At 46.7% G+C, this 24,683-nt stretch overlaps 1 protein-coding gene across 1 annotated transcript; it reads right to left on the minus strand.

The window, feature by feature from the left end:
* Positions 1-5,899: 5,899 nt before the first annotated feature.
* On the minus strand, positions 5,900-13,906 carry DMRTB1 (DMRT like family B with proline rich C-terminal 1). The gene is made up of 4 exons (XM_047727292.1): positions 13,291-13,906; positions 11,473-11,678; positions 8,011-8,209; positions 5,900-6,799 (listed from the first exon to the last, which is right to left on the minus strand). Exons 1-4 carry the CDS (start codon positions 13,868-13,870, stop codon positions 6,717-6,719), a joined length of 1,068 nt encoding a protein of 355 aa, XP_047583248.1. The 5' UTR covers positions 13,871-13,906; the 3' UTR covers positions 5,900-6,716.
* Positions 13,907-24,683: the final 10,777 nt, after the last annotated feature.

Raw genomic sequence — 24,683 nt, forward strand, 5'->3', positions numbered from 1 at the left:
TGGAAGAGCTGACAGGATAGAATGTTAGCCTCTTACTCTCTGCTGTTAATAAAATGTAGCACAAAGGCCCAGAGGAGCCGTACATCTGCTCACAGGATGCCGCTCAGCTTGGGGAAACTTCCAGGCCTGCCGGCCCGCTGGCTCACCACAGCTGCAGTGGGATCCCTGGCCTGGGCTCACGGGCCGGAGCAAAGGATGTCGTGCTATGGGGAGTGGACAGCCCCCCGGAGGGTGACACGGGCTGGGGCCTGCTGGCCAGGATGCCCTCGGCAGAGTGGCTGTGTGCGTGTCACTGGCCGAGGGTCTCTGAGCCCCAAGGGGTCAGCTAGATGGTCCCCGCTTGAGAAGAAAATTCTAGCAGGAGAAAAACACATATAAAATTAAGTCAACAGTCAGAGCAAACAACCGGAAACCACCTCAACGTCTGGTAACAGTGCACTGCTTAAATAAAGGAAGAGGCATCCCTTCGACGAAATACTACACAGCTGCTAAGAAGAACGAGACAGCTGGGAGGCTCTCCAAACTTGAATGCAGAAGTTCACGACTGGGGTCGGAAGTGAATTAAGGGCTCTGTGAACTTGGCTGGGGAAGAATTACATCTTGATGTTTGCTAACCTCTAACTATAATTTAGTGTTTCCTTCAATTATGAATATAGGCCACAAACCCCGGAAGAATTAGTGGTGACTTGGTCACCAGAGAAATCATAGATTTTCTCATAGGGCCTTCGAGTTGCTGCAGGTATCTCAGAAAAACCAATTACATCACGACTATGAAACTATTAATAATGATTACACCCGCTGCTCAATCTTATTATTTAATGCATTAGTAAAGAAATACATGTATTACTAAACCACAAATGTATTTCTCTATTTTGACAAGTATATTAAACATAATTGGTTTCCTCTGTAACCTTATGTGTTTTATTTTATCCATTTAAAGCACTGTTCTGTGAAGGGGTCAAAGGCTTTCCCAGACTGACAAAGGGGTCCATGGTTAAAAAAAGGCTCAGAAGCCCTGATCCGGTGTTAATGAAAAGAGAAATGTGCAGAACAGCGTGGATCATATGCTACCATTTGTGTGGTTTTTTTTTTTTTCTCAAGCAGATCAATGGAACAGATTAAAAACCTCAGAAATAGATCCACACGAGCAGACTCAATTGATGTTTGACAAAAGTGTAAAAACAATTCAATGGAGGAAGGACGGTCTTTTCAATACAAGGTGCTAGAGCAAAAAAAAAAATCACACCATGGGCATCCATGGGACATCCATGGGCAAAAAAAAAATCACACCTTATACAAAATTTAACTCAAATGTAACAGGTGAAAGTGAATCCAAATAAATTGGGTGGGCTGTACCAATGTCAGTTTTCTGGTTGTGATCTTATACTATAGTTTTGCATCATGTAACCATTGGGGGAAAGTAGGTCAAGCGTCCATGAGATTTCTCTGTGTTATTTCTGACAAGTGCATGTGAATATATAATTATCTCAAAATTAAAAATTAATCAATGAAATAAAGCTTGTACAAATTATCTCTGCAGGGGGAGACACACACAAAAAGGGGGACATCGGTGAGGAGAGAAACGAGAAGGGGAAATGGAGGTGGGGAAAAATCTGTTTCTGGCTTATTCTTATAAACTGTGTATGATTTCCATGCATTCTTTATATTCTCAATTATTTTTAAAGAGAAACAAACAAACGTCTCCTGGAGAGAGATGAAGAAATGAGCGTAAGAAATTATCCCAGTCAGAGTCAAAACTCTTTGCTGGGTTACACTTGAATTACAAGCATTATTATTGATAAATTTCCCAGCAACCTTGTGAAAGGATTTTGATCAAAATGTGAATATGCTATTAATACTCATTTCTTTAAAAACTGACTTCATGGGGCGCCTGGGTGGCTCAGTGGGTTAAGCCGCTGCCTTCGGCTCAGGTCATGATCTCAGGGTCCTGGGATCGAGCCCCACATCGGGCTCTCTGCTCAGCAGGGAGCCTGCCTGCTTCCTCCTCTCTCTCTGCCTGCCTCTCTGCCTGCTTGTGCTCTCTCTCTGTCAAATAAATAAATAAAAAATCTTAAAAAAAAAAAAAACTGACTTCATGCTTCTTTGTTCATTTTCAAAATGAAATTACAGGGTTTGGGGGAAAAAATGTTCAAATGATTTCATTCCTTGTGTGAGAACTGAGCTGAATTACTGTGTGCAGGCACCTTGTCCACGTCTTGAAGGGCAGCTGGGCTGGGCAGAGTCCCAGGAGGCAACACAACCTTTCCAGGACTCATACCTCTCCCTTGTGGAGGAGGAGGAAAGTACAGGGTGGCTAGGAACTTAGCTCTAGACTCAAGTGGAACTCGGATTTAACCCCAACTCTGCCACTTAGAGATGGTATGGCCAAGCACAAGAACCTAACCTCTGTAAGGCATCCGTCTTGCGGTCTGTAAGATGGGGGTATTGTGGTGTCTGCCTGGGGGAGTCACTGTGAGAATTCACAGAGACAATTTGTGGAAAGTGCGCAGTACAGTGCCTGGTACATGGGGAGCGCTGGCAAGTAAAGAGCCACAGCTAATACGCTTTGTAAGTCTTCACCCCCTGACACAGTCTTAAAGAAGAGGCTGCTGTCGATCATCTGATAACGCAGGTACCACATACGCTGTACTTTGAGAGGCAGTATCAGAGGTAACATTTCAGGCAAGAGCTCCCTGCATTCTCAGCATGCCCCTGAACCAAAGGGAGGCTCAGAGAGGGTATGTGATGTGCCCCAAAACACACAGCTATAGAAAGGCGAGGAGGAAGAGCAGGGCCTGAAGACCCTGAGCCTTGGCCAATGAGAAGAGGCCATGCCTCAACCAAGGTCTCTGAGCAGCCCCCAAGTAAGAGGAACCTAGGCCCAGGTCCACCAAAGCTAGAGCACCCAGGAGTGGAAGGAGCTGCTAGGATCCCCAGAGCTGCAGAGAGAGGATCTCCTCCCCTGCCTCAGGGCCCGAGGGATGTGTTTTGTCTACAAGAGGTTGCAGAGCACCCCCACTCACCAGAAAAGCCGGGGTGGGGGTGGTGTCAGAGTGGGAGAGATTCTCTCCAGAAGGGTTTTGGGGATCAAACCTATTAGTGCTGCCTTAGAAGACACACCTCCTTGCTCCACACAAACCTCAAGAACAAGCATTCTGGGGCGCGTTGGTGGCTCAGTGGGTTAAAGCCTCTGCCTTTGGCTCAGGTCATGATCCCAGGGTCCTGGAATCAAGCCCTGCCATCAGGCTCTCTGCTCTGCGGGGAGCCTGCTTCCTCTTCTCTCTCTTCTGCCTGCCTCTCTGCCTACTTGTGATCTCTGTCTGTCAAATAAATAAATAAAATCTTAGAAAAGATAAGACCAAACGTTCTGTCAGTCCCAGCTCACACAGTGGTGCTTATGGTGAACCCCAGGCCACAGTCAGAGCTCAGGCACCAGCAAATGCTGCCTGCCTTCTGGCCTAGATATCCCAAGCACCCTTCTCACACCGGTCACCAGGATGCCTACTTCAGCGTTTTCTCAGGGGGCTGTGTGTGCTGTGGTCAGTAGAGTGGGCAGTGGTTTCAAGAGGCCAACGTCCTTAGACTGCTCTCCCTATGCTATGTTAGAATCTGCTCAGAAACTAGGGTGCATTCACCTGATTTAAAAAAAATCTGAAGATAGTAACTCAGGGAGAAAAGGATATTAAAAACTGTGACTGGTGCTCAGGGATGTATGTGTTCCTCTGCACCCTCCTGGTCACGTAGAAGCTACGTGACTTTGGGCAAATCACTATCCCTCTCTTTGCCTCACTTTCCTTCATAAAATACAGATGGTAAAACCCCTCTTCCCTTCACCTTCTATGGGGGCGCAGGGTTGGGGCTGGTGTCTGAAGACGAAGATAAAAGGGCACCTATTTCCTAGGCAGGACATTGCAAAGATGACTGCGGACCGGCTAGCAATCACCTAAGGCAGACTAGACGCTCATCGCTTTGATTTCCCGGGAGACCCCAGGTCTCTGGGGGGGCGCTTCAAGCCCGGAGCTGCAGAAAAACTATTCCTTCGCCTCCGCTGGCGTGGGACCTGCACGATTCTTTATGGCCCATCGCTAGGCAACAGGCCCCGCCCACAGTTGCTGCCCGCGCGCCCCCTCCTGGCGGCGCCCTTACAGTACACCTGGCGTCCCGCAATGCCAGCCAGCTGCCTTCCAGAACATTCTCCAAGCTTATAGCCAAGTCTGTCTTTAGGGATGAGCAGTGCTGCTCCTGGCTGCGTTTCTCTCTTCTCATCCTTTTCTGCACTCTACTGCAAGAACTGGACTGGGCTAGCTTGTGAAGAATGGAGGCTGGAGAGGTGGGGAGGCCGACTCTGTTGAAAATGTTGGCCTCAGAGCAGCAGGGAGCCATAGAAGGTGTGTGAGCAAAGCAGCAATATGAGCAGATCTGATGTTTCAGTGCTCATGCTGTTGCTGAAGGGACAGCCTGGAGGAACAGGGCATTCAGGGGGCACAGACTGGATTGACTGGGAAGGCTACTAGGAAAGGGAGCAGGTGTCCACTGACCCCTACGAGGTAAGCAAGCATGGTGAGAACACACACACAAGGGCAAGCTGGGACTATCAAAACTTGAACTTCACACCAGGGGCAAGGGAAGACGGCAGGTTTCCAATCCTGCCCTACAGTTCTTTTCACCCCGGCCAGCACCCTCAAGTTTCCAGGAAAGATGCGAACTGGTCTCAAGAGGTTCAGCAGATCACAGGCCTCTAGAACTGAGAAATCCTCCCTTTGTGGAGTCCTGTGGACACAAACTCCAGCAACAGATACTGCTGCCCTTCTCAGCAGGCCAGAACTTCCCATCTCAAACCCCACAGGCTTAAATAAATATTCGCTTTCTTGCACTGGTCTGGATTGCTATGGAGTCCATGTAGTCAAACTTTTATAACTCTTATGTGTGTGTGTGTTGAACAGAAATACTTTAATGCAGTTTGGCTGAAAAAGCTTTCAAAACATGGAGTCTAAGATAAAACAAAGTGTAATGAAAAAGTAGGGGCACTGATCCAGGCTTGCTTGGCCACACTGACACGCAAAGGCCCAGTGAGGGCAGGGCTCCTGCAGCGCTGTGGACCCAGGGCACAACCAGCACTTTTGAGGGGAGGGCTGGGATGGGGGGAGCTTCAGCCTCAAAGCCAGGCTAGTCTGAAGTCACATCATCAGGTCCAGACTGAAGCCAATGCTGACCTATGGGCCTCGGCACGCTTAGATCAGCCCCGCTGGAAGAACTTTCTATAAAGCAGTAACTGAAACATTTCTAAGACTATATCCTATTCCAGGGCCTTCCAAAAGAGCAGCCCCAGGCCCAGCCACTGCCCTTATGTTGGGAGAACAGCCGAGTATCACTTCTCAGTGATCGTCCTACCACTTGTCCTGTGACCATGCTGGGACACCCCTGCCTGCAGGCAAGTTGCAGGAAGCAGGTCAGCCTGTTCTCTTGAATGCCAGTCCTTTCCTGGACAGAGAACAGGACACCGTCTCTTACCCACAATCTTTCACTCCAGGTCCCCCACTCTCCACATCCCCCTATAGGAAGTGCCTACTTCCACTTTCAAGATGGAGTTGAGACCCCAACTTCTCCAGAAGGCTTTTTCTGTCCACCCCCACAGTTGGGTGAGGGAAACAAAAAGACATCTTTATATTTTGGGATCTGCATCAGATTTCCTCAAAAGCTCTCCACTGCTTTAAAAAAAAAAAAAACAATATGGTGATAAAACCAACAATGATAGTAAAAAATCCAGTAGCCTGGCCTAAGCCTCTTGCTTGCTAACAGAGGCAAAGGGAGAAGGGAGGCAGGCCAGGCCCTGACCCAACCCCCTACCCAACACCACCTCCCACAAGGATTTAAAGAGAAAATAAACTTTCCACAACAATTTCTACTGCTTATTTTATTTCAACAGTCAACTGACCCCAGAGAGGAAGTGGATACAGAGATGGTTTAGAAGCACATTCTACTCTCTGAGAATTGCATCAATGCTTAGGAACAGCCTACTTTTTAAAGTTGGCAATCATTATAAAAATATCAAATAGTCAAACTGTAATAGATTTTTTTCAAACCAGAAATAATGCCTATAATGGCTTAAACTATGGAGGGGAGATGAAGCAGCCCCAGCGGTCAGAATGCTTAGAGAAGCCCCTTGGAGATGGGGCGAGGGCAGTGGCCAAGCAGCCCTTGCGGGCCAGAGCAGCAGGGAAGAACGCTGTGGAACTGGCTATCAGTGCTCAGGGTCCTGCTGCCCACACCGACCACCTGGATGTGCTGGGGGCTTGGTGTCTGTGCTGCTCCCAGTTGGGACCAAACAGAGGCAGAAGCAGAAGGCTGGACTAGATGCTGCCTCCTGTCCTGAAGCGGGGCCTGAGGAAATCAAAGACGGCATCTGGGAGTGAGTTTAACAGCCGCACAACCCAGACTTGGTTAAATTCATTCCTAAATGTGAGCTTCCACCAGCCCCGTGATCCTCAGAGCCCTGGCCCTCCCCTGCTAACCATCCTCCACGCTCCTGGTCAATCCCACATCTCAGAATCGAGAGAACTTTAGAAATCACCCTCCTCCCTCCTGTCTTGAAATGGAAATGAACTGCCATCTTACACCCACCACTATCCTTCCTCCCTACACATGGCTGAAAGTGGACGAGAACATCGTTGCTGGAACACCCCCCACCCCCACCCTGCTGGCCCGAGGGCCTGGGCCTAGTCAGACGGCTTCTGAGAGGGCGGCTGGCTGGGCTCACAGGGCGGCGCTGCAGGCACTTCGGCATCCTGCTCCTGGTCATCTGGGAAGGACAAAGAAGAGGGGCTGGATTTACAAAGAGGGGAATGACCTACTTTCAGATGCAGACTTTCTGTAAGGCATTCTCCCCACTCCCAGCCCCAGCGGAGGATGACTTTGCCTTTCCTCTACTGGGTGTCCGGACACTGGCAACCGAACCTGGGACCCGCGACACAGAGTCCAACTGACCCTCCAGCCGGGCGGTGAGAAGCCAGCTACCCCACGGCTCTGAACCTCCGCGTCTTTCTGCCTCACGATAGATCACATCAGCAAGAGGATGAGGGGAAACAGTAAACAAGAATGCACACTAAGGCCATCCTCGGGCTCATGTTCTGTTTAGTCCTCAGAATCCCCTCCTGAGGTAGGGACCACCCGTCTGCCTTGGCAGAAGGTGAAGCTGAGGCACAAGGATGGAAGGGACTTGCTGTGGGCCCCACAGCTGCTAAGGGCCCAAGTCAGGACCCACAACCCCGCTGTCTGGCTCCGCGGCCGGCGTGCTTCAAGCTACACGTCATCTCTCCAGCCCGCGGGTCCGGGGGTCTCACACACAGCAAGTGTGCAACAGGTCTCTCACTTCCTTTTCTTTCCTAAGGAGCCTCAGGGAAGGATTGAAAAGGTAAAAAATCCTAGAACCTTCAAAGCTGCAAGAGCCCTCAACAGAAAACCTAAAGCATTTTTACATCCCGATTTTCAGTTGACTGTCACAGTCACCCCATGACAGGACCCATTTTACAGAGGCGAAGACAGGCCTAGCTCCTGGCCTGTTTCTCTCCACCGAGCAGCCGGGGGCAGAAGAGTCACCCCTAGCAGCCCCAGCCTAGCCCCAGCCGCTGCTCCAGGCTCAGCATCTAATCTCTCCCTAGCTGGAGACGCCCCAGCCAAGCCAGAGAGGCCAGGCGCCTCCGGTCTTCTCAACACACAGCACGCATGGCAACCTGCACACCGTGGAAGCGTGTATGGGCAGGGAATCAGCATTGCACCTGGAGCCTCTCTGGGTTCCACTGGTTTTCTCACCTGGGACTGGGGACTCCCTCTTGAGGATGCTTGCATATGGAATAAAGGGAGGTGTATAAGGAAAAAGCTCAAGCCTGGGCCCAGTGCATTCTAATTTCTGCTCTCCATTTCCCTTCTTTCCGCATCCACTTCAGAGCAGGCCCCCTTCCTCTGGAAAACCTTCCTGGCTCCCCAGAAATTGGCGGACTGGAGCCCACTTACCAGTGGTTTCCTTGTCCGTATCAGATAGGACAGTGAGAGAGAAGGATGCCGGGGGCGGCGGTGGCGGCAGCGGCGGCAGGAAGTGCAGCGCAGACAGGAACCCCGGCGGGAGAAACTGAGGCTGCGGCGGCTGCGGCGGCGGCGGGGGCGGCGGCGGAGGGTAGTAGCTGGGCTGGTAGTCTCCCACCGGCTCGGGCACCTGCAGCAGGCAAGCCAGAAAGGGAGAGGGTTAGTCAGACAGGCTCCTCAATGGGGGGGGGGGGGGGGGGGAGTGTCCCCCCAAGGGGCAGATTCACCGTATGGCCCCCACACCTGGGCACAAGACACTTGAGACATGGTGTTTGGCAAATACCCACCAAATGATTGAAGGGAAGAAGGAATTCAGGCACAAAGTCATACTGAGCCCTCTCGTATAGGCATAGATGCAGAACCTCCTTCCACCCTCAGGACCCCACGACGCTCCTCACTATAACGATGACAGACTGTGTCCGTGAGGGCAAGCTCTGGGCCCCGGGCCGCAGAACTGGTAAGCGGCAGAGGCGGAGCTGGATCCATCTGTCGGACTCTATTGCTTCGTGCTGCGGAAGGGTCTGAATGCATCCCAACCGCTTGTGGTCCCTTTTCCTGGTACAGTTGAGGACTTAAGACTGGAGAGTCAGGGGGCCTTGGAGGCCCTATTCTAACACCACAGAAGAGCTGGGTGCGGTGCAGCCATTCCTGAGGCAAGGGCGGCTGGGGGTCCTCAGCAAAGCGGCTTAGGCGGGCCGCCCTCTGTGCAGCTACTCCTTCTTCCGGACATGGAAGCCGCGCTTGTGCCACAGGAGCCTGAGGCTGGAATGGGGGCGTCTGGAGGGAGGACTACACAGCTTAGCGCTGAACAGAGAAAGATGTGAACGCAATAAAAAATCATAATAAATTTCAGATGTAGTTCCTCTTATTTACTTCTGCATCCAGAAACTTCAGAGCACTTTACAAGCTGTGTTCTGGAGAACCTGGTGTCCTATAAGATATTTTATGTGCTCTTAAAAGTGTCCTTTGACAAAGGAGTTTGAGAAACCCCACGCACTGCCCCCACATCGGTGAGTCACACGTGAGCACATTAAAGCCTTGAGGCAGACTGCAACAATCTCTTTAGATTCTTCCAGCCTTTCCTAACAAGGAAAGGAAGAAAGCCCACCTTCAAGTATCTACTACGTGCCAGACCCCGTGCCAAGCACTTTCCATGCATTACATCTTCTTCAATCTGTCAACGGCCCTATGAGATAGGTCCTCTTTCCCCTACCGGCCAGACTGAGAACCTGAGTCAGACCCTCGGAGGTTAGATGGCTTCCCCAGGCCATATGGCTAGTAAACATCGGAGGCAGGACTGGATCCCAGGTCTGTCCAACTCCAAGCTTGTGCTGTTGTGTGGGAAGAGAACAGAGGAAGTGAAGAAGCAGCAAATGGGGCAGAGACAGGAATAGGAGGCTGAAGACATCTCTGGGGAGTATCTCCAAGCCCAGGCAGAGGGCAGCAGGACAAGGATGAAAGCAGTTCATAGGCTCTTGGGTCTTGAAACAACATCAGAAATAAATGCCTGATCCTCTATCCAGACGTGAAGGGGGTGGGAAGGGGGATTATTAGTGCTTTAATTCCAAGCTGCTCAGCCAAGTCTCTCCCTGGATCACAGCTCCTGCCTGGGGCCCATGGTGGCAGCTCAGGCCCAGATAAACCAACTGGGATCACACTCTTAACAAAGGCCGTCTGGCAAGCCTGTCAATCAGAGCTCTACCCTGGACGCCAGGCTCCATCCAAGCTTCTGTGTGAGCAGACGGTGGGTGCGTGCTTCACTTGGCCAGAGCCCCCTCTTTGTGTGAAGGCTGGAGGCTCTGTGCTCTCCTTGGGGCTGTAATGGGGGTGGCCAGCATGAAAGCTCAGGTGTGGCAGGGGTGGTGGTGACAGTCAAGGGCCATGTTTGCTCTGTCTCTGCATGACAGACATACCTCCTGAAGGGTGTCCCCAGTGAGTACCAGGGCTCCAGGTTAGGGACTGCTCTGTTACTGACCAGCTATGTAATCTGAACCCCAGACCCTCCCTCCCCAGTTCTGTGCCCACAAACAAATACTTTGCTTCCCCGAGTCGTCGTCTTCTACTCTACAGTGTGGTAATGCAGCGTACCCTGATGGCTCACACAGGGGTCAGTAGGCATCTTGGAAATTATCAAGACCAGTGGTTTTCAAACTCTTTTGCCTTGAATCAATGGAAAATGACTTATGTAAAACTTTACAATGTTTAAAATAGACAGAAGAGATGCTGTTGGGGCTGCAGCCAGAGTGGGGACCCAGGGCCCTGTTTGCCTGACCTGTGTGGACACATCTGGGAGGGGGTGGCGGAATTCCACTGGCTCTGTTCTGCAGCTAAGAAAATATCAAGCGCTCTTCTTTCTTCTCACTTTCCACATTAAACAAAGAAGGCTGCTCAGTCCTCACTCTTCTCTACCCTCCACCCAAGAGAAACATCTAACACCCAGGATTAGGCATTTAGCTCTGAGGGAGGGAGGAAAGGTAATGGTGGTCTACGTTTTCATGAACTTGAGCTGCATTCAAGACAACGTGCCCCACAGGTCCAGCCCAATGGGGCCAAGTCAGAATTGGTTACCCAGGCCTCTGACTATCCTGCAGTCCTGATTGACCTCAGGGCTGCCAAAAGGGAAAGGGCTTTTAGCCACTCTGGTCTGGAAGGAGCTGGTAACCAAGGCCAAAAAACCTGGTCTCCCCAACTTGTACCTCACACAGCAGGGACGACCTGACTCCTCCATACTCCGTATTCAAAACTCGAGGCTTAAAGAGCACCGCAGTTCATCTAGGACCAATGATCTTACAAAAAAATTAAATCTCATCCATTCTTTCAACAAATATTTCCTGAGGTGACAGGTGTTTGGTGGAAGGTTTCCCTATTTTTCATGACTAACATTCAATTCCTCCCAAAAGCAGCCCGAAGTCTCAAGGGGCCCCTATCTTTGGGCAAGGGACCTACGTCTGCTCCTAGCTCTGCCCTCAACTGTGTGGTGCCAGGACAGTGAGACTTCCTTCCTGATCCTCAGCGAAATAAAGCCCTTCTGGCCCCAACATGTCGTCAGTCCAGACTGGCAGTCACTCACTCAGTCGGGGGTACCGTGCAGCTGCCCCCCAGGTTTATCTGAGGTGTCTCTGTGTTCCTTCTTGCCTGATCCCCCAGCTCTGAAAAGCACATGCCATGGCCCAGACAGCCAGGCTGACTTGTTTACACATGAATGGACTTGCCCACATGCGTACCCTCTGAGAGGTGTACACTGCACAAGGTCAGTGTTGTACCCGTCCTGCCAGTGCTCAGGGCCTGGCACAGACTGCCCCATCAGTTTGCTTTCTGGGATTGAGCATCCATAAGAGCAATGTGGCATCTGGGATAAGGAGGAACTGGGAAAGGAATGGGGACGGGACTTACCAAGGCCCCTCCATGGAAGTGGCTGCAGGACACATGCCGGAAGCCCCGCTGCAGAGGGATCCCTGGGGTTGGGGAGCCATCTTGATAGCCCAGTGGGAATGGGCAGTAAGAATGCATGTTGGAACAGCTGGGGTACAGCTTAGAAGGGTCTCTTTCCAGGTACTCGGACCCCACCACACAGTCTGAGCTGATGCTCAGAGGGAACCCTGGAAAAGTAAGCAATGAAGGAAACGTTAAAAACACACAGAGCTAGAGAAAAGAGCATCACATCACTTTACAAAGGTAGCAGCACAACACTCAAAACCACTTACAAAAAACTCCCACATCCATTATGCTTTTGATCCTCTCTGCTTTTTAAGCCCTTCAGCCATGTCCCACAGCTCTTAGAAAAAGTCCTTGGCACAGCCATAAAGCCCCATGAGGGCTGGTTCCTGCCTCCACTCTGGCCTCCTCATGCACTATAACCCAGCAGCTTCTTCTTTCTCATCAACCTCACAGCCTTTGCAGATGCTGCTCCCTCAGTTTAGAAGGCTTTCCCCGCTAACCCCACTGTGCCTCAGAAAGTCCTCAGTACTCAGCTGACTCTTCCCTCAGACCACAACAAAACCATCAATTATTTGAGCTCTATACACTGATTTGCATGATTCCTTGATCAGCACTGTCCCTCCCATGAGGGCAAGATCCTTGAAGGCAACAAATGTGACTTTTCCCTCTTTGCGTCTTCATCACTAGTGTTGTGGAACGGTTAAGTGCTCAACCCCTGTTGAGATGGAACAGAGAAAGGCACTATGTCTGTGGAAAGTTATCTTCTAGAATTGCTGTTTCAGGTCTGTCTTCCCCCTCTAGTTTCTTGGGGGCCTAAATTTTCTTAGACTGTCTCACAAGGCAGAACTGGCTTTCAGAGAGCCTCCAGGCCAATCCCCTTCACATAGAGGGGAGAGACAGCCACAGAAGGAAGGAACTTGCCTAAGGTGCCTGAGCAGTCTCCCAGTCTCCTATGCTCTTTCTACCACACTGCCATAGAGAAAACCAAAAGAAATCACGTGTCTGCACCCCCAAAAGAGCCTCAAATCTATATGTGACTTGAAACTGTACTTTAATACTGAAAACCACCAAGACATAAGGAACCATGTAATTCAGGCATATGGTGGGAAGGGAGGAAAAAGAGGCAATTTCAATAGACCAACCGTTCTCCAGTGGGGTGCAGAGAACTGTCTCATTCCCACCTTCTGGAAAAGGGTGCAACGGGTGCGCAGGCGCATTGGGCCAGGCCTGTCCAAAGGAAGTTGGCTGGGAGGAGCCTCCAGCAACTGGAAAGGGAAGAGTGCGCATGCGCAGTCACGGTTGCACATGCGCAGTCATCGTCGCGCAGGCCCACCCACCGGGGCGCCTTAAAAAAGGCGCCACCAGCCCAAGAAAAGCGCGGGAAGAAGTGCGCAAGTGCAGTAGGGCCCATCTAGCTAAGGCGTCTTCCTGGAGGAGAAGCCACAGTTAAGGGGTTGGGGGCCATTTTCTTTCTCCCAAGACGTTAAGGCAAGAAGCTATATGTTAAAAGCTGCCAGAACCACCCATTACTTTTTAGCTCTCTTTTTATCTTCTTGCAAAATGGCCCCCAACCCAAATCTGTACATAGAGAACGGCTTTCCACAGCAAGAGTACCTCTGAAAGCATTTACCACACCCACACCCCAAAGGCCCGTCCCGGCACGATCCAGGGTGGCCCGGGCCGCTGGAGTGGGGCACAGGGAGGCTGCAACCCGTAGAGGCATCCCGGGGGGCGGGGGGGTGCCCGAGGCCACGCGGGGCAGGGGAATCTTACCGAAGTCGGCGAACGGCGGGCTGGGCATGGGCCGCAGCGGCCTGCGCAGCTCCAAGCGGCCGGGGTAGCCCTTGCCTGCGGCCTCCGCCCCAAGTTGGGGCCCCACGGAACTGGGCATAGCGACGGTGGCTCGTTCGCTCAGCCCCACGTGGCCGCGGCTGCCCAGAACTGGCTGGAAGGCGCTCGGGCCTGGGCTCGGGCCCCGCGGAGGCCTCTCGGGGAAGCCCGCGGCCACGCGGCACTCCGGGCCAAGCTCCCGGTCTCCCGAAACAGCCAGCGGAAGCAGCTGGCGGAGGCTTGGGCCCGGGACAGCGGCCGCAGCCCCAGACAACAGCTCCGGCCCGTGTGCGCCAAGGGCCATCTCCTGCTCCTCCTCGGAGGCCTGCTTCTTGAGCACCTTCTGTGCTGCCATAATCTTCTGGCGCTCAGTGATCAGGTAGCACTTCTCGCAGGTGCACTGCTTCCAGCGACACTTGCCCGCGTGGCCCTTGACCGGCACCAGGAAACCGTGGTTCCGGCACCGCGAGCACTTGGGGGTACGCAGCATCTTGTCGGCCAGCTTGGCAGGGTCTGCCTTCATAGCACAACCGCCACCTCTGGAAGCTGCCGAGCGAGTGCAGCCAGGACGAGCGGCGCCCCACAAGTCTCTGGTGCTGGGGACTTTGGATACATTTGTAACAAAGTGGCTCTCAGTAGGTCCTGGTAGCTGCACAGGACCCTTGCATTTTCCCTCCTTTTTTGGAGTGCAAAATTTGGAGACTTTGTGTGTCTTGGTTAATTACATGCAAGGGATTGGGTTGAATAAATTCTTCATGGAATGCTATTGCATGTATGTCATCTGAATTTTCTGAAGTTTTACCCATTTAATTTTCCAAACTTGCTGTTCCCGCCACACAGAAGGTATTTTTGTAACTTCAAAAGAGGCGGAGTGATAGTCAACGGTCCACAGATTTAAAGCTCCGGAGGAACGGAGCTCTCAGTAAACCCATTCCGGGAGAGAAGCATCCTAAGAGGCAAACTGTGTTTCTCCTTCCAAAAGTTGCTGCTTCTGCTGAATTTCATTTCCTTCCCCTGCTGAGAAGCAGCGGCTCTCAGTGATGCTTCCAGAATATTCTCAAGAGCTCAGTGCAGTGTGATAGTTGCTCAAGGGTGTGCCCTAATAGCAAGGATTTTGTTGGTATAGTCATGCATTTCTGGCAAATGGTGCATTGCTGTTGTCGATGCCTTCCAAAGTAAAGCATACTTTACACAGCATATTTTAGCATGAGTTTTTAATCATTCTTAACTTAGCCATATATTTAGTTACCCCTGTAAAGCAGCCCAAATCTTGGGTCATCTGGAAACTGGCACAAACTTCATAGTTTTACAAGGCTACAAATTAATTCATTTTTTTGATAGAAATGTGTGACACTCAGGTCTTTTTTATTTTTCTCCAGTCCAAAGAATGGGGGAAAATGGGTCACTGACACATCCGTTGAAAAGATTATAGTCATAGGATCAGTTATATTTAAGGAGGTAGTTATACTTAAAACCTGGCTAAAATGTGTGTATTTTAAACTGACCTCTTTCTAAAATTTTCTTCCTGGTAGCCGAATGGCAGAAGCGAGGCCTGGTGTCCACCTTGATTTTCTTGAACTCCTGGTTACGGGTGGCTCTTTTGCACTTCTCACCAGCAGCCTGACAATAGGGGAACGGTTGCCGTTCTGAGGCTGATTAGAAACCCACAGCTGAAAAGAGGTTTGAAAAGCCCTTTTCTGCTTTAAAGAAATATATTCCTCATTTTAATAAGAGGGCAAAAGTATACGCTTCCTGTATTATTTGGCCCTTCAGGGATTTCACTGGTGATTTTACATCCATTTAAAGAGATCTAGGTTTGTCTCTGCTTTGCTCTAACACCCTCTATCTTAGTTTTTGATTTAAAAATATGGTCCTGTAGATAAAAGGAGAGAGAAACTCATTTTCTGACTCCACCAATTCAAAATGTCTAATTTTTTCACTGAACTTCTCATTTGAAAATGGTACTTAAAAATCATAGTTACAATACTGCTGTCAAAAAATCTGGGGCATAAGCTGCATTGTTTCATGATAAGGTCATATTCCACATTATCAAATTTAAATTTTAACATCAAATAACACGGGCAGATGAGACAAAAAAGAAAACTACTCTCATTTACATTTCATGCTTGACCACCCAAGCTCTCTTCATTTTCCTATTAATGATTTAAAGGAAAATCCTATTCAAAGCCAACTATTTGAATTAACATATTTTGGCCTTGTTAACTACAAAATGCTTCCATATTTACTTCATAGCTTTAGGGGCAAAATATACCCAAGGTGGTGTGAATTTGCATCATGCCTTGAGAACATTAATAAACAATCGTATATCTTTTTAATCAGTAGTCACATTATAAGATGCAAAAAAACCCAGGGTTTACACAGTAAACAAATCTAAGAAAAAAGAAAAAAACACTAGTTTGTTTCTTTCTTCCCTGGAAAGTCTCAATTTGTGTAGGTAAATTCCAACAGAGCTTTATTTACTTCACTCTTGGAAATTCAGGCAAATTGATAGTTTTGTTTTATTTGGTTTGCTGACTGATTACTTCTTAGGCTGCTGCTTTTTTAAAGAAATATGTACATTTCTTTAAATTGTTATTTTAAAGGAATAGATACGTTTCTTTAAATTGTTATTTCTTTATGTTGTTATAGACAAGTTTTCAAATTCTTAAAAAAGATGGAAAAAGTGAAAAACTGGAAGTCATAAAAGGATGGGAGCCATAAGTATATGGTGGACCCCTTTTTTTCTGCCATACCTAAACCTTAGGATATTTATGTTTAAGAAAGCCTGCATCCTCTTAACCAGTGGTTTATAAAATAACAAGTCATAGCTGCTGAGGAATCACAGCAACGACTAATGAACCACAAAGGGGCTGGTTGGTGGTCAAATGTGACTCCCAAGTATGAGGCTCCTTTTCCTTCAAAGTCCAAGGTTTCCTGTTTTGAATAATGCCTCTTCTTTTCAGTTATATGGTTGCTATTGGTACTGTTTAATTTGTATTCATTGTAAAGAGTCTTGTATTATACGATGCATGGAGGTATCGTTTATAATCATTAAATATTGCATGCGCCGTAATCCTTCCTTACTGGGAGTACACAAGAGTAAGGAAGGGATTTTTGTCTATAGCTTCTTTCCCCTAACAGTTATAACCCAGATATCTGCTATCTTCCCCTTCTTCAAGCTCTCTCCAGTGAGCAATGAAAACTTTATTGAAGATTTTGTAGGGGATGGAAGGGAGGATTTACATGATACATCCTATAGCAGACGCTTTATTTTCCTGCCTTAGCACTTCTGTTCTCTCAACATCCTCCTTTGCTGTGTTGCACCCACTGGAGAGAAACTCGTTTGCCCCCCACACTCCCTGAGTTCCCCCAGACTCTTTAGCTTCTCTCTCCCTTCTTGATTTTTTTGGAATGTCTAGCACAAAATAGACATACGGTAAATATTTGTTGAATGTACAAAATGGCTCTTGCCTCCCTCTCCTGCCAATGTCAAAATTATCTCATCTCTAATTGGCATAGTAAATCAGCTTGGCTTCAGCAACTCTCCCCAAACATACAAAACAGAAAGCCCACAGTGAGCAGAACCGCTCTCCTGACAAGCAGAATTTGGTGATCAACCTTGGTTCACACCCAGCCCCTAATAATGGTTTACTAATAGTAATAATTACAGCGAGCACTTACTGTTTCTGTATCCAGTAATTCTTCAGTCCTTGTGTGTACTCATTCATATAATCCTCACAACAGCCCTTTTAAGATGGGTGCTGTTATTTTCACCACCATTTTACACATGAAGAAACTGAGGCCTAGAGAAGTAGTTTGCCCAAGGTTTTCCAGCCATTGAGTGGCAGAACCATGACTCAAAACCAGGAAATCTATCCTCAAAGTCCATATTCTGAACCATATATCAGCTATTTCATTATTTCTTCTAAACAAATATAGTGCTCTTCCCAAGAACGCTTTGGATGATGAATAGAAATGTTTGTCTTATTACATACCCCATTACAGTTGGGGCAAAGGCTATGAAGGTGGTAGCAGGCTGGGGAGGCTTCCTAAGATGCCCTGCTCAGTTGCTTTCTACCCCCAACAGAGGATATTTACTGAGTGCCAACTATGTGCCAAGTATAAGACACAGGAGTAAATTAAAAAAAAAAAATCAGTATCCTTACCTTTAGGCATACATTCTAGCTGGCAAACCAGACAGTATACAAGTAATTCCAAATGAAAGCTGGGGAGTCGGGGTGGCGGGGAAAACCAGGATGCTGTGGAAACCCATATGAGGGCCTGGATCAAGAGATCGGCTCCCAGGGTACCTTGGTGACTCAATTGGTTAAGTGTTCAACTCTTGATCTCAGCTCAGGTCTTGATCTCAGGGTCATGATTTCAAGCCCCACATTGAGCTTGACGGTGGGTATGGAGCTTACTTTAAAAAGAAAAGAAAAGGAAGGGAGGGAGGGGTGGGAGGGTAGGAAGAAAGAGGAGGGGAGAAGAGAAGAGAAAAACCAGCTTGTTGAGGGGCTGGTTTCCCTGCTAAGGCTGAACAGGAAATAGTCAGGAACAGGAGCAGGAGAGGGGTGTCTCAGACAGAGGGAAGAGCACGTCTGAAGGCCTGTGGTGTGGTTCTAGTTCAGTGAAGTCAGGATTGGAGAAAGAGAAGGTATAGAAGTTAAACAGTAGCCAGATGGTGGGGTCATTGGGGAGAAATTACAGGGGTCATTATCTAAGATTAAGGAGAAGAAATGACATGGCAGAGGCAGACCAAACTGAAACCCACGTATCCAGACATGTCCCGACCTTGACTTTTCTTTCAGAAAGTAAAACAATAAGTAACTAGGACTCACATAGGTTATTGCAAGTTGAAAATGGAGTGGAGCATGGTTTTCTTTGGGGTGGTTGTTGTGGGTGGGGCATACACTCGAGGCTAGCCATGACCCTGGACTAACACTGTGCTAGCCTAGCCACTTGATTCTCCGAAGCCTGCAGCCCTGCTCACTGGTTCAAGTGACCTCTCCTAGGAATCTCCTAGGAGTCCTAAAGCAGCAGCGAGGGAAGACAAAAGAGTGACAGAAAAATAGAACGAGATGAAAGCAGTTGGAGAGCTTTTGTAGGTAAAGAGTAGAATAAACAATCCTCTGGAACAAATGGAAAGTATACAATCTGGGCATACTCAAAATGGTACAGTTAACTGAATATAGCACTGACCTTTGTTTTGTTTTGTTTTTGCTAACTTGGTGGGAAGAAATTTTTTTACACACAGAAACTGTTACAAGTACTGTCAAATTTCAAGAAATTTTTTGTCTTAAAAGATGAGAAATACATGTCCCTATAAATACATTGTTAATAGGGAATAATAGCCTTAGTATCTCTCTCCTTTAGTAAAATGCAAATTTGATTTAATACAACCTGCATGAATTTAATGCCAATATATGCAAGGCACCATTCCCTATTAAAATGAGTCAAAAAGAAGAAAGGAGCAAAGAAAATTAAATTTAATCTTCTATGGGTACCTTGTCTAGTTTTTTAAAACAGTAAATTCTTATTTACGCAAAAAACAAAACAGAATAAAACACCCAGAATTTCCCCGACTTCTGCTTCTAAGAGAACGCAGATATCAAGAATTTCTCTTTCAAGAGACCTTTTCATTTTACGTCACAGCATCAGTACAAATTTAGTCTGTATTGTAACTATAAACAAACGGCAGGAAATAATTGCTTTAGAGACAGGCAAACTGGGCGAGAACGTGGTTACTGCTCATTAGCTGTATTACCTTGGCTAGGTCACTTAAATTTTTTGCTCATCAGTAGTACAAGCATTAAAAATATTTGTCTAATGTGCTACAAATTCTAAAGTACCCCCACATTTACCCCTTTTAATGATATTAATATATGAGTGGATACAGCTTTGCAGGTCGAAGGGTTCAAAACGGGTCTCCCCAAAATTGCTACTTTGGCATCTGAACTATTTGGAGCGGAAGGTAATCAAAACCCTGCCGGTTTAAGAGAAACTTTCTACCCTTCCTTAAATACCTAGAAGAATCTAAACGGAGGGATTTTGCCAGAATAAGAATTATTATCAGAGATAAGTTTTATCTGAATGATTCATCTGTATGGCAGGGCAGTCACCTAATTACTAAGCTGTTCTTATTGCCCTCCTCCCCTTTGAAGCCCCAGCCCCCTACCCCATTCCTTAGCTCAAGAAGGTACATATACCTCATTTAACTTTTCCATTATTAAACCCCTCATACATGTGAGGGTTCCCATAATACAAAATCAGATTTGTTTTTCTTCTGTTCATCTGTCTCATGTCAATTTAATTCTCAGACCAGCCAGAAGAAACTTTGAAATACAGACATGGTCCCCAACACAGGCATGGTCTCATTTAAATCACAGAACTGTCTATAAGGGAGGTGCTTTTGTTACGTCCATTTAACAGCTATTAAAACCAAGGCTTAGAGAAGTTAAGAAATGCCTTCCCCAAGGTGTACAGGAAGTGGCAGAAACATGTCTGAATAGCTCCCAAGTCTGTTCTCTCAACCATTATGCTCTCATTGCCATTATTTAGTTATTTCATTTACTTTATACTTTTTTATAAAGTAAGATCTCTGACTCTTGCAGGATTATAATGCATTTACAATGCCCAGCACAGTGTCTGGTATCTGGCACATGGTTAGCATACATTATATGCATGGTACCAAAGAGGAGGAAGGGCAAGGGAATGGGGAATGAAGAGAAAGAAATAGTATCCCCACCTCCAGCCAGGAGAATAGATTCAGCTGCTCCACCTTTCCGGGTGGCTCCGGGCTCTCCAGGCATAGATTAAACCCCAGCTGACTGACACCATAGCTTTACTCCCATGTGGCTGTTGAGCACTTTGAAGTGTAGCCAGTCCAAATGAGGATGTGCTAAAAATATAAAATACATGCCGGAATTCAGAGACATAGTATAAAAAAGAATGGAAAATATCTGATAATTTTGTATGGATGATATATTGGAATCATGATATTTTGAGTTAAATGACGTACTGTATTTTTTTATAGGAATGTTTTCGTATTTATTTTTTTCATATTTATTTTTTCATATTTTCATATTTATCTTGTTAGGTATAAATTACTAGGGAAAAACTCTGCGAACTAGAAAAGAAAGAAGGATGTCATTATATACTAAGGTTACACCATTCCTGTGTAGCCTTTTAGAGTCTCCTAAGATCCCAACCAGAGAGCTTGGATAAATCATACACATGCTGCTTGATAAATGAAGTCCTTTGGACATTTAATATTGTTAAGAACTTTGGAAATTTAATAAAAAATTGTTTGATTTACACCCTTCTGCCCCAGAACCCACACTAGATAAACGATTGCAACCCTGGGAGCACGAATGTTGCTTTGCACAAATAATTCCTTAAACAAACAAACAAAAAGGCATGAAGATTTGCTATGAACAGTTTTCATCTAAACATCTAGGGAATATTACCTCCCACAACATTTTCTTTAAACATGGTTAGACTTACTTAGTTTAATGAGTTTGGAGGTTGTTGCTTTTTCCCCCTGCAACTTGCCAGATAAATCAGAAATATTTATTTTCAGAGGCAGTTTAAGGAACTCCGTAATTCCCAGTCTGTTCAAGTTTTACAGTAAATCTCAGTTGAATGCCTGTCATTGTTTCCAGTCTGGTCAAGCAAAAAGAAAAAGGCATACAACTCATCAGAATAATTAGTTGATTGGGGTTAAATAATTCTACGAACAAACATCTGACCCCCTGGCACAGCGTAAACCTCCTGGAGTGAGAAGGATTACAAACTGAATGTACAAGATTCAAAATCATCCAGATACACCCGGAACGTTATTGCAGGCATGTGGGACACATTTAGATAAGTTCAAAGCAAGTGTGGGTTTAGAGTTTAGCCACCTTTGATCAGTGGTTTACTAAAGCTTTATTGCTTTGGTGTGGGGAGCGGAGAGAGGATAGCGGCAACAGCGCCCTCTACTGCCTGACGGCCACCTCCCTTCCCCGAAACTTGTTGCGGGGATATTTTAGACATCTGGAACCCCAGGAAATAATAAAACTCTCCCAAGTATAAGGAGGTCAGGAAGGGGAAAAAACCTAGCATTCATTGAGGGCCTACATCGTTGCAAGCACTGTGTTGTCACTTAATTTAATGATAATACGAAGTTTATCACAAATTCAGGAAAGACTGGGATGAAGTGTACAGATACAGAAACTGAGGTTCAAGAAAGATGACATGTACAGGTTATGTAGCTAGAAGTGGAACGAGCCAGGATTTGCACCCAGGTATGCCTGGCTTCCAAGCCAGTGATTCTTCTGACAGAGCATGCTAGCAGTGGCTGGAGGCCTTGGGCACAGCTGGGACTCATGAAAGTGTCATGACCAGCCATCCTGATTTGCCTGGGACTGAGAGCGTTTTCGGGTTGCTGGACTTTCGGGTTGCTACACACGGAAAAGTGGGGGGCAAACCAGGACAAGCTGGCTGCACTAGCTGTAATGCAACTGAGTAAAGCACCAGCCTAGGAGGGGCAGTTTGGAAGAGGAGGAAGGCTGCCCTGTTGTGTCTGTCCCGTTCCTGTCTGTGGCTCTGACAGGCTGTTAGGTCACAGGTGAGCCATCTCTGTCCTGTTTATTTGATGCTGTGACACATCCTGGGGCACTGTCAAAGGTGTTCACATCCCTGCCACTTCTGACTTCTTCAGTCCCTGCCCTAAACCATCAGTTAGTGGGAATTCAGTTAACTGAATAAATCATTCACTCAAGTGGAGGGAAAAAGCCAAGACTGGGCCATCACAGAAACGTGCATGCTGTGAGCATCAACGAGGGCCAGAAAAGGTGGGAGAGTAGCAAACACTGACATTCGTGGAAGGCTTATTAACATACAAGGCGCTAGGCCAGCGCCTAGCTTTTATCTCATCTTTTATCAACTCATCTTTTAAGAACGCTAAAGGTAGTTATAATTAACCCTAGTTACAGATTTTAAAAAATAAACAAATGAAGCTCAGGAAGAGGCTAAATAACTTGGCTCAGGTCATGCAGCTAGGAAAAAAAAAAATGTGAAAAAATTTGGTAGTGAAGATCCCTAAATTGCTTCCTTCAACTTGTAGATTTTTCTTTAGCAATATTTTAGTGGTACAGAACATGTATCTCCTATGAATGAAAAAACTGATTTAACCTCTGTTTTCATAAAGTAGCCAGTGACACGTGCTACGTGTTAGGAAAACATCCAAGTTATGGGGCACCTGGGTGGCTCCTTTGGCTCAGGTCATGATCCCACCACACTGCTGGGATCGAGCCCCGTGTTGGGCTCCCTGCTCAATGGAGAACCTGCTTCTCCCTCTCCCTCTGCCCTTCCCCACTGCTTGTACATGTGCTTACACTCTCTCTCTCTTGCTCTATCTCAAATAAATCAAATCTTTAAAACAAATAAAAAATCTACGTTATACGCTTAGGAAATAGAGGTGTAAGTAAATTGTACCTGCTATTATTACTCTGGCCTTTCCTTATTCTTTATTTTCTTTAAGCTTTTGATTTTGATAGAGTTCAGCATTTCCCGAAACATGCTCCGTGGAAGAATAAGTCTGAGACATGTGACTAGGTATCGTATACAAAAGGTGTTCCGAAATCTAGTAAAATTAGGACACCCTACATTAGCAAAGTTCAAGTTCTTTACTATGGAACTTCTTACTCTATGGTATGTTCACGAGCCCAGTGAATCTCCACAAGGAAACGCTAGTGCTGTGTTCTCAACCTGTTATTCATTATTAGCCTTCCATCTCCAGAAGTCTTTTTAGACAATCCCCTAATCGCCCCTTTCCATCCACCTGTCCCCACCCTCCGCCAGACTAAATACTAAGGAATAAGACTTTGGTAAGTAAGTTGAGTTTTGGGGGGTCACAAACCATTGTATGGAGTTTTTTGCTCCCTATGAACTAATTTTTGACCCTTGGGGATGATACTGCTTCATTTGAGAATGTAGGTTCTGGTATGAAATGCTCCTCAAACATGTTTGACCAACTACTGACATTTTTCAAGTGGAACAATATTCCCAGGAACAGACTCTGGAAATCCCGATTTATTCAGAATGAGATAGTTTAACACTTTGTTGTTTTCTTATGACTCAAGGAGAGAATCTTCTCTTTCACACCGAAATTCCTGCTGTTAAAAGATACACTGAGACATATTAAAAGTTTTAAGAGTTTATTAGTGCAAAGATCAATTTCAGTTGGGCAGCAACAACCAAACCAGAAGTAGCTAGAAGACTCCAATGACAGGAACTAGGGAAAGACTTTTATAGAGAAGATGCCAAAACAGACCAAAGAAATTATTTGTTTTGATAGGCTGTTGCTTAAGTCGTTGCCTTATTTGGAAAAGCCCAGCTGGTCATTTGTGATTGGCTGTCCTTGGCTTTCAATTTCTTTTTTTTTTTTAATTTTATTTATTTATGGCTTTCAATTTCTTAACATTGATAGATTTGCAGGCTTAGATTTCGGTTTCCTTACATAGACTGCTAAAGCATTAAAGCCACCTTAGTCTACTTGCTTTGTTTAATTAATTTAACACTGGTGTAAGATTACAGTAAGGACAGGAGTTCAATAAGACTGGGTGATCGAGAAAACCTATATCTGCCTCTGCTCTCCCAAAGGCCAACATCCTCAGTTCGTGATTAGAATTTCATACCACCAATTTAAAAAGTGGTATAACATACATAAAGTGTCCAGAGTTCAGTCATCTTAAGTGTACAGCTTCATGATGAATTTGCAGAGTTGTATACACACCTACTTCCAGATAAAAGTACTAAATTCTTGATCAGAGAAACTTAAAAAAAAAAAAATCTTTGACCTCCCCTCATCCACATACTGTAGTTTTCAAACTTCAGTGAAGTTAATGACAAATCCATCTAGGGGAGCTTATTAAAATGGCACATTCCTACCCTCAGAGATTCTCATTTAGAGGGCCTGGGGTATGATCCCGGATTTTAAATAAAGCATTCCAGGTGATCCTGACGCAGGCCGTCTATGGATCACACTTTTGAGAAACGCTGGCCTCCCAAGAGCATAAAAGGCAAGATGCTGAACAAGATGTTATGGCTTTCCCTAATTTGACCCAATTCTATTTTTCCGGACTCAACCCTGTCTAGTTTCCACCAAGTCGAATTACTCACCTCTCCTCAGTAGTTCATATATTCATGTTTCCCATAACCTGGACTTACCTTTCCATCTACTCTATGTGAGTGATGGGCTCCTACTCATCCTTCAAAACCTAGCTACATTGTCATCTCCTCTGGGAAGTCTTCTCAACCTCATGATACAGTTATTATTGCTCCCTCATTGTTCA

The sequence above is a fragment of the Lutra lutra genome, chromosome 4, assembly GCF_902655055.1.
Source record: "Lutra lutra chromosome 4, mLutLut1.2, whole genome shotgun sequence".
In the NCBI taxonomy this organism is placed as follows: Eukaryota; Metazoa; Chordata; class Mammalia; order Carnivora; family Mustelidae; genus Lutra; species Lutra lutra.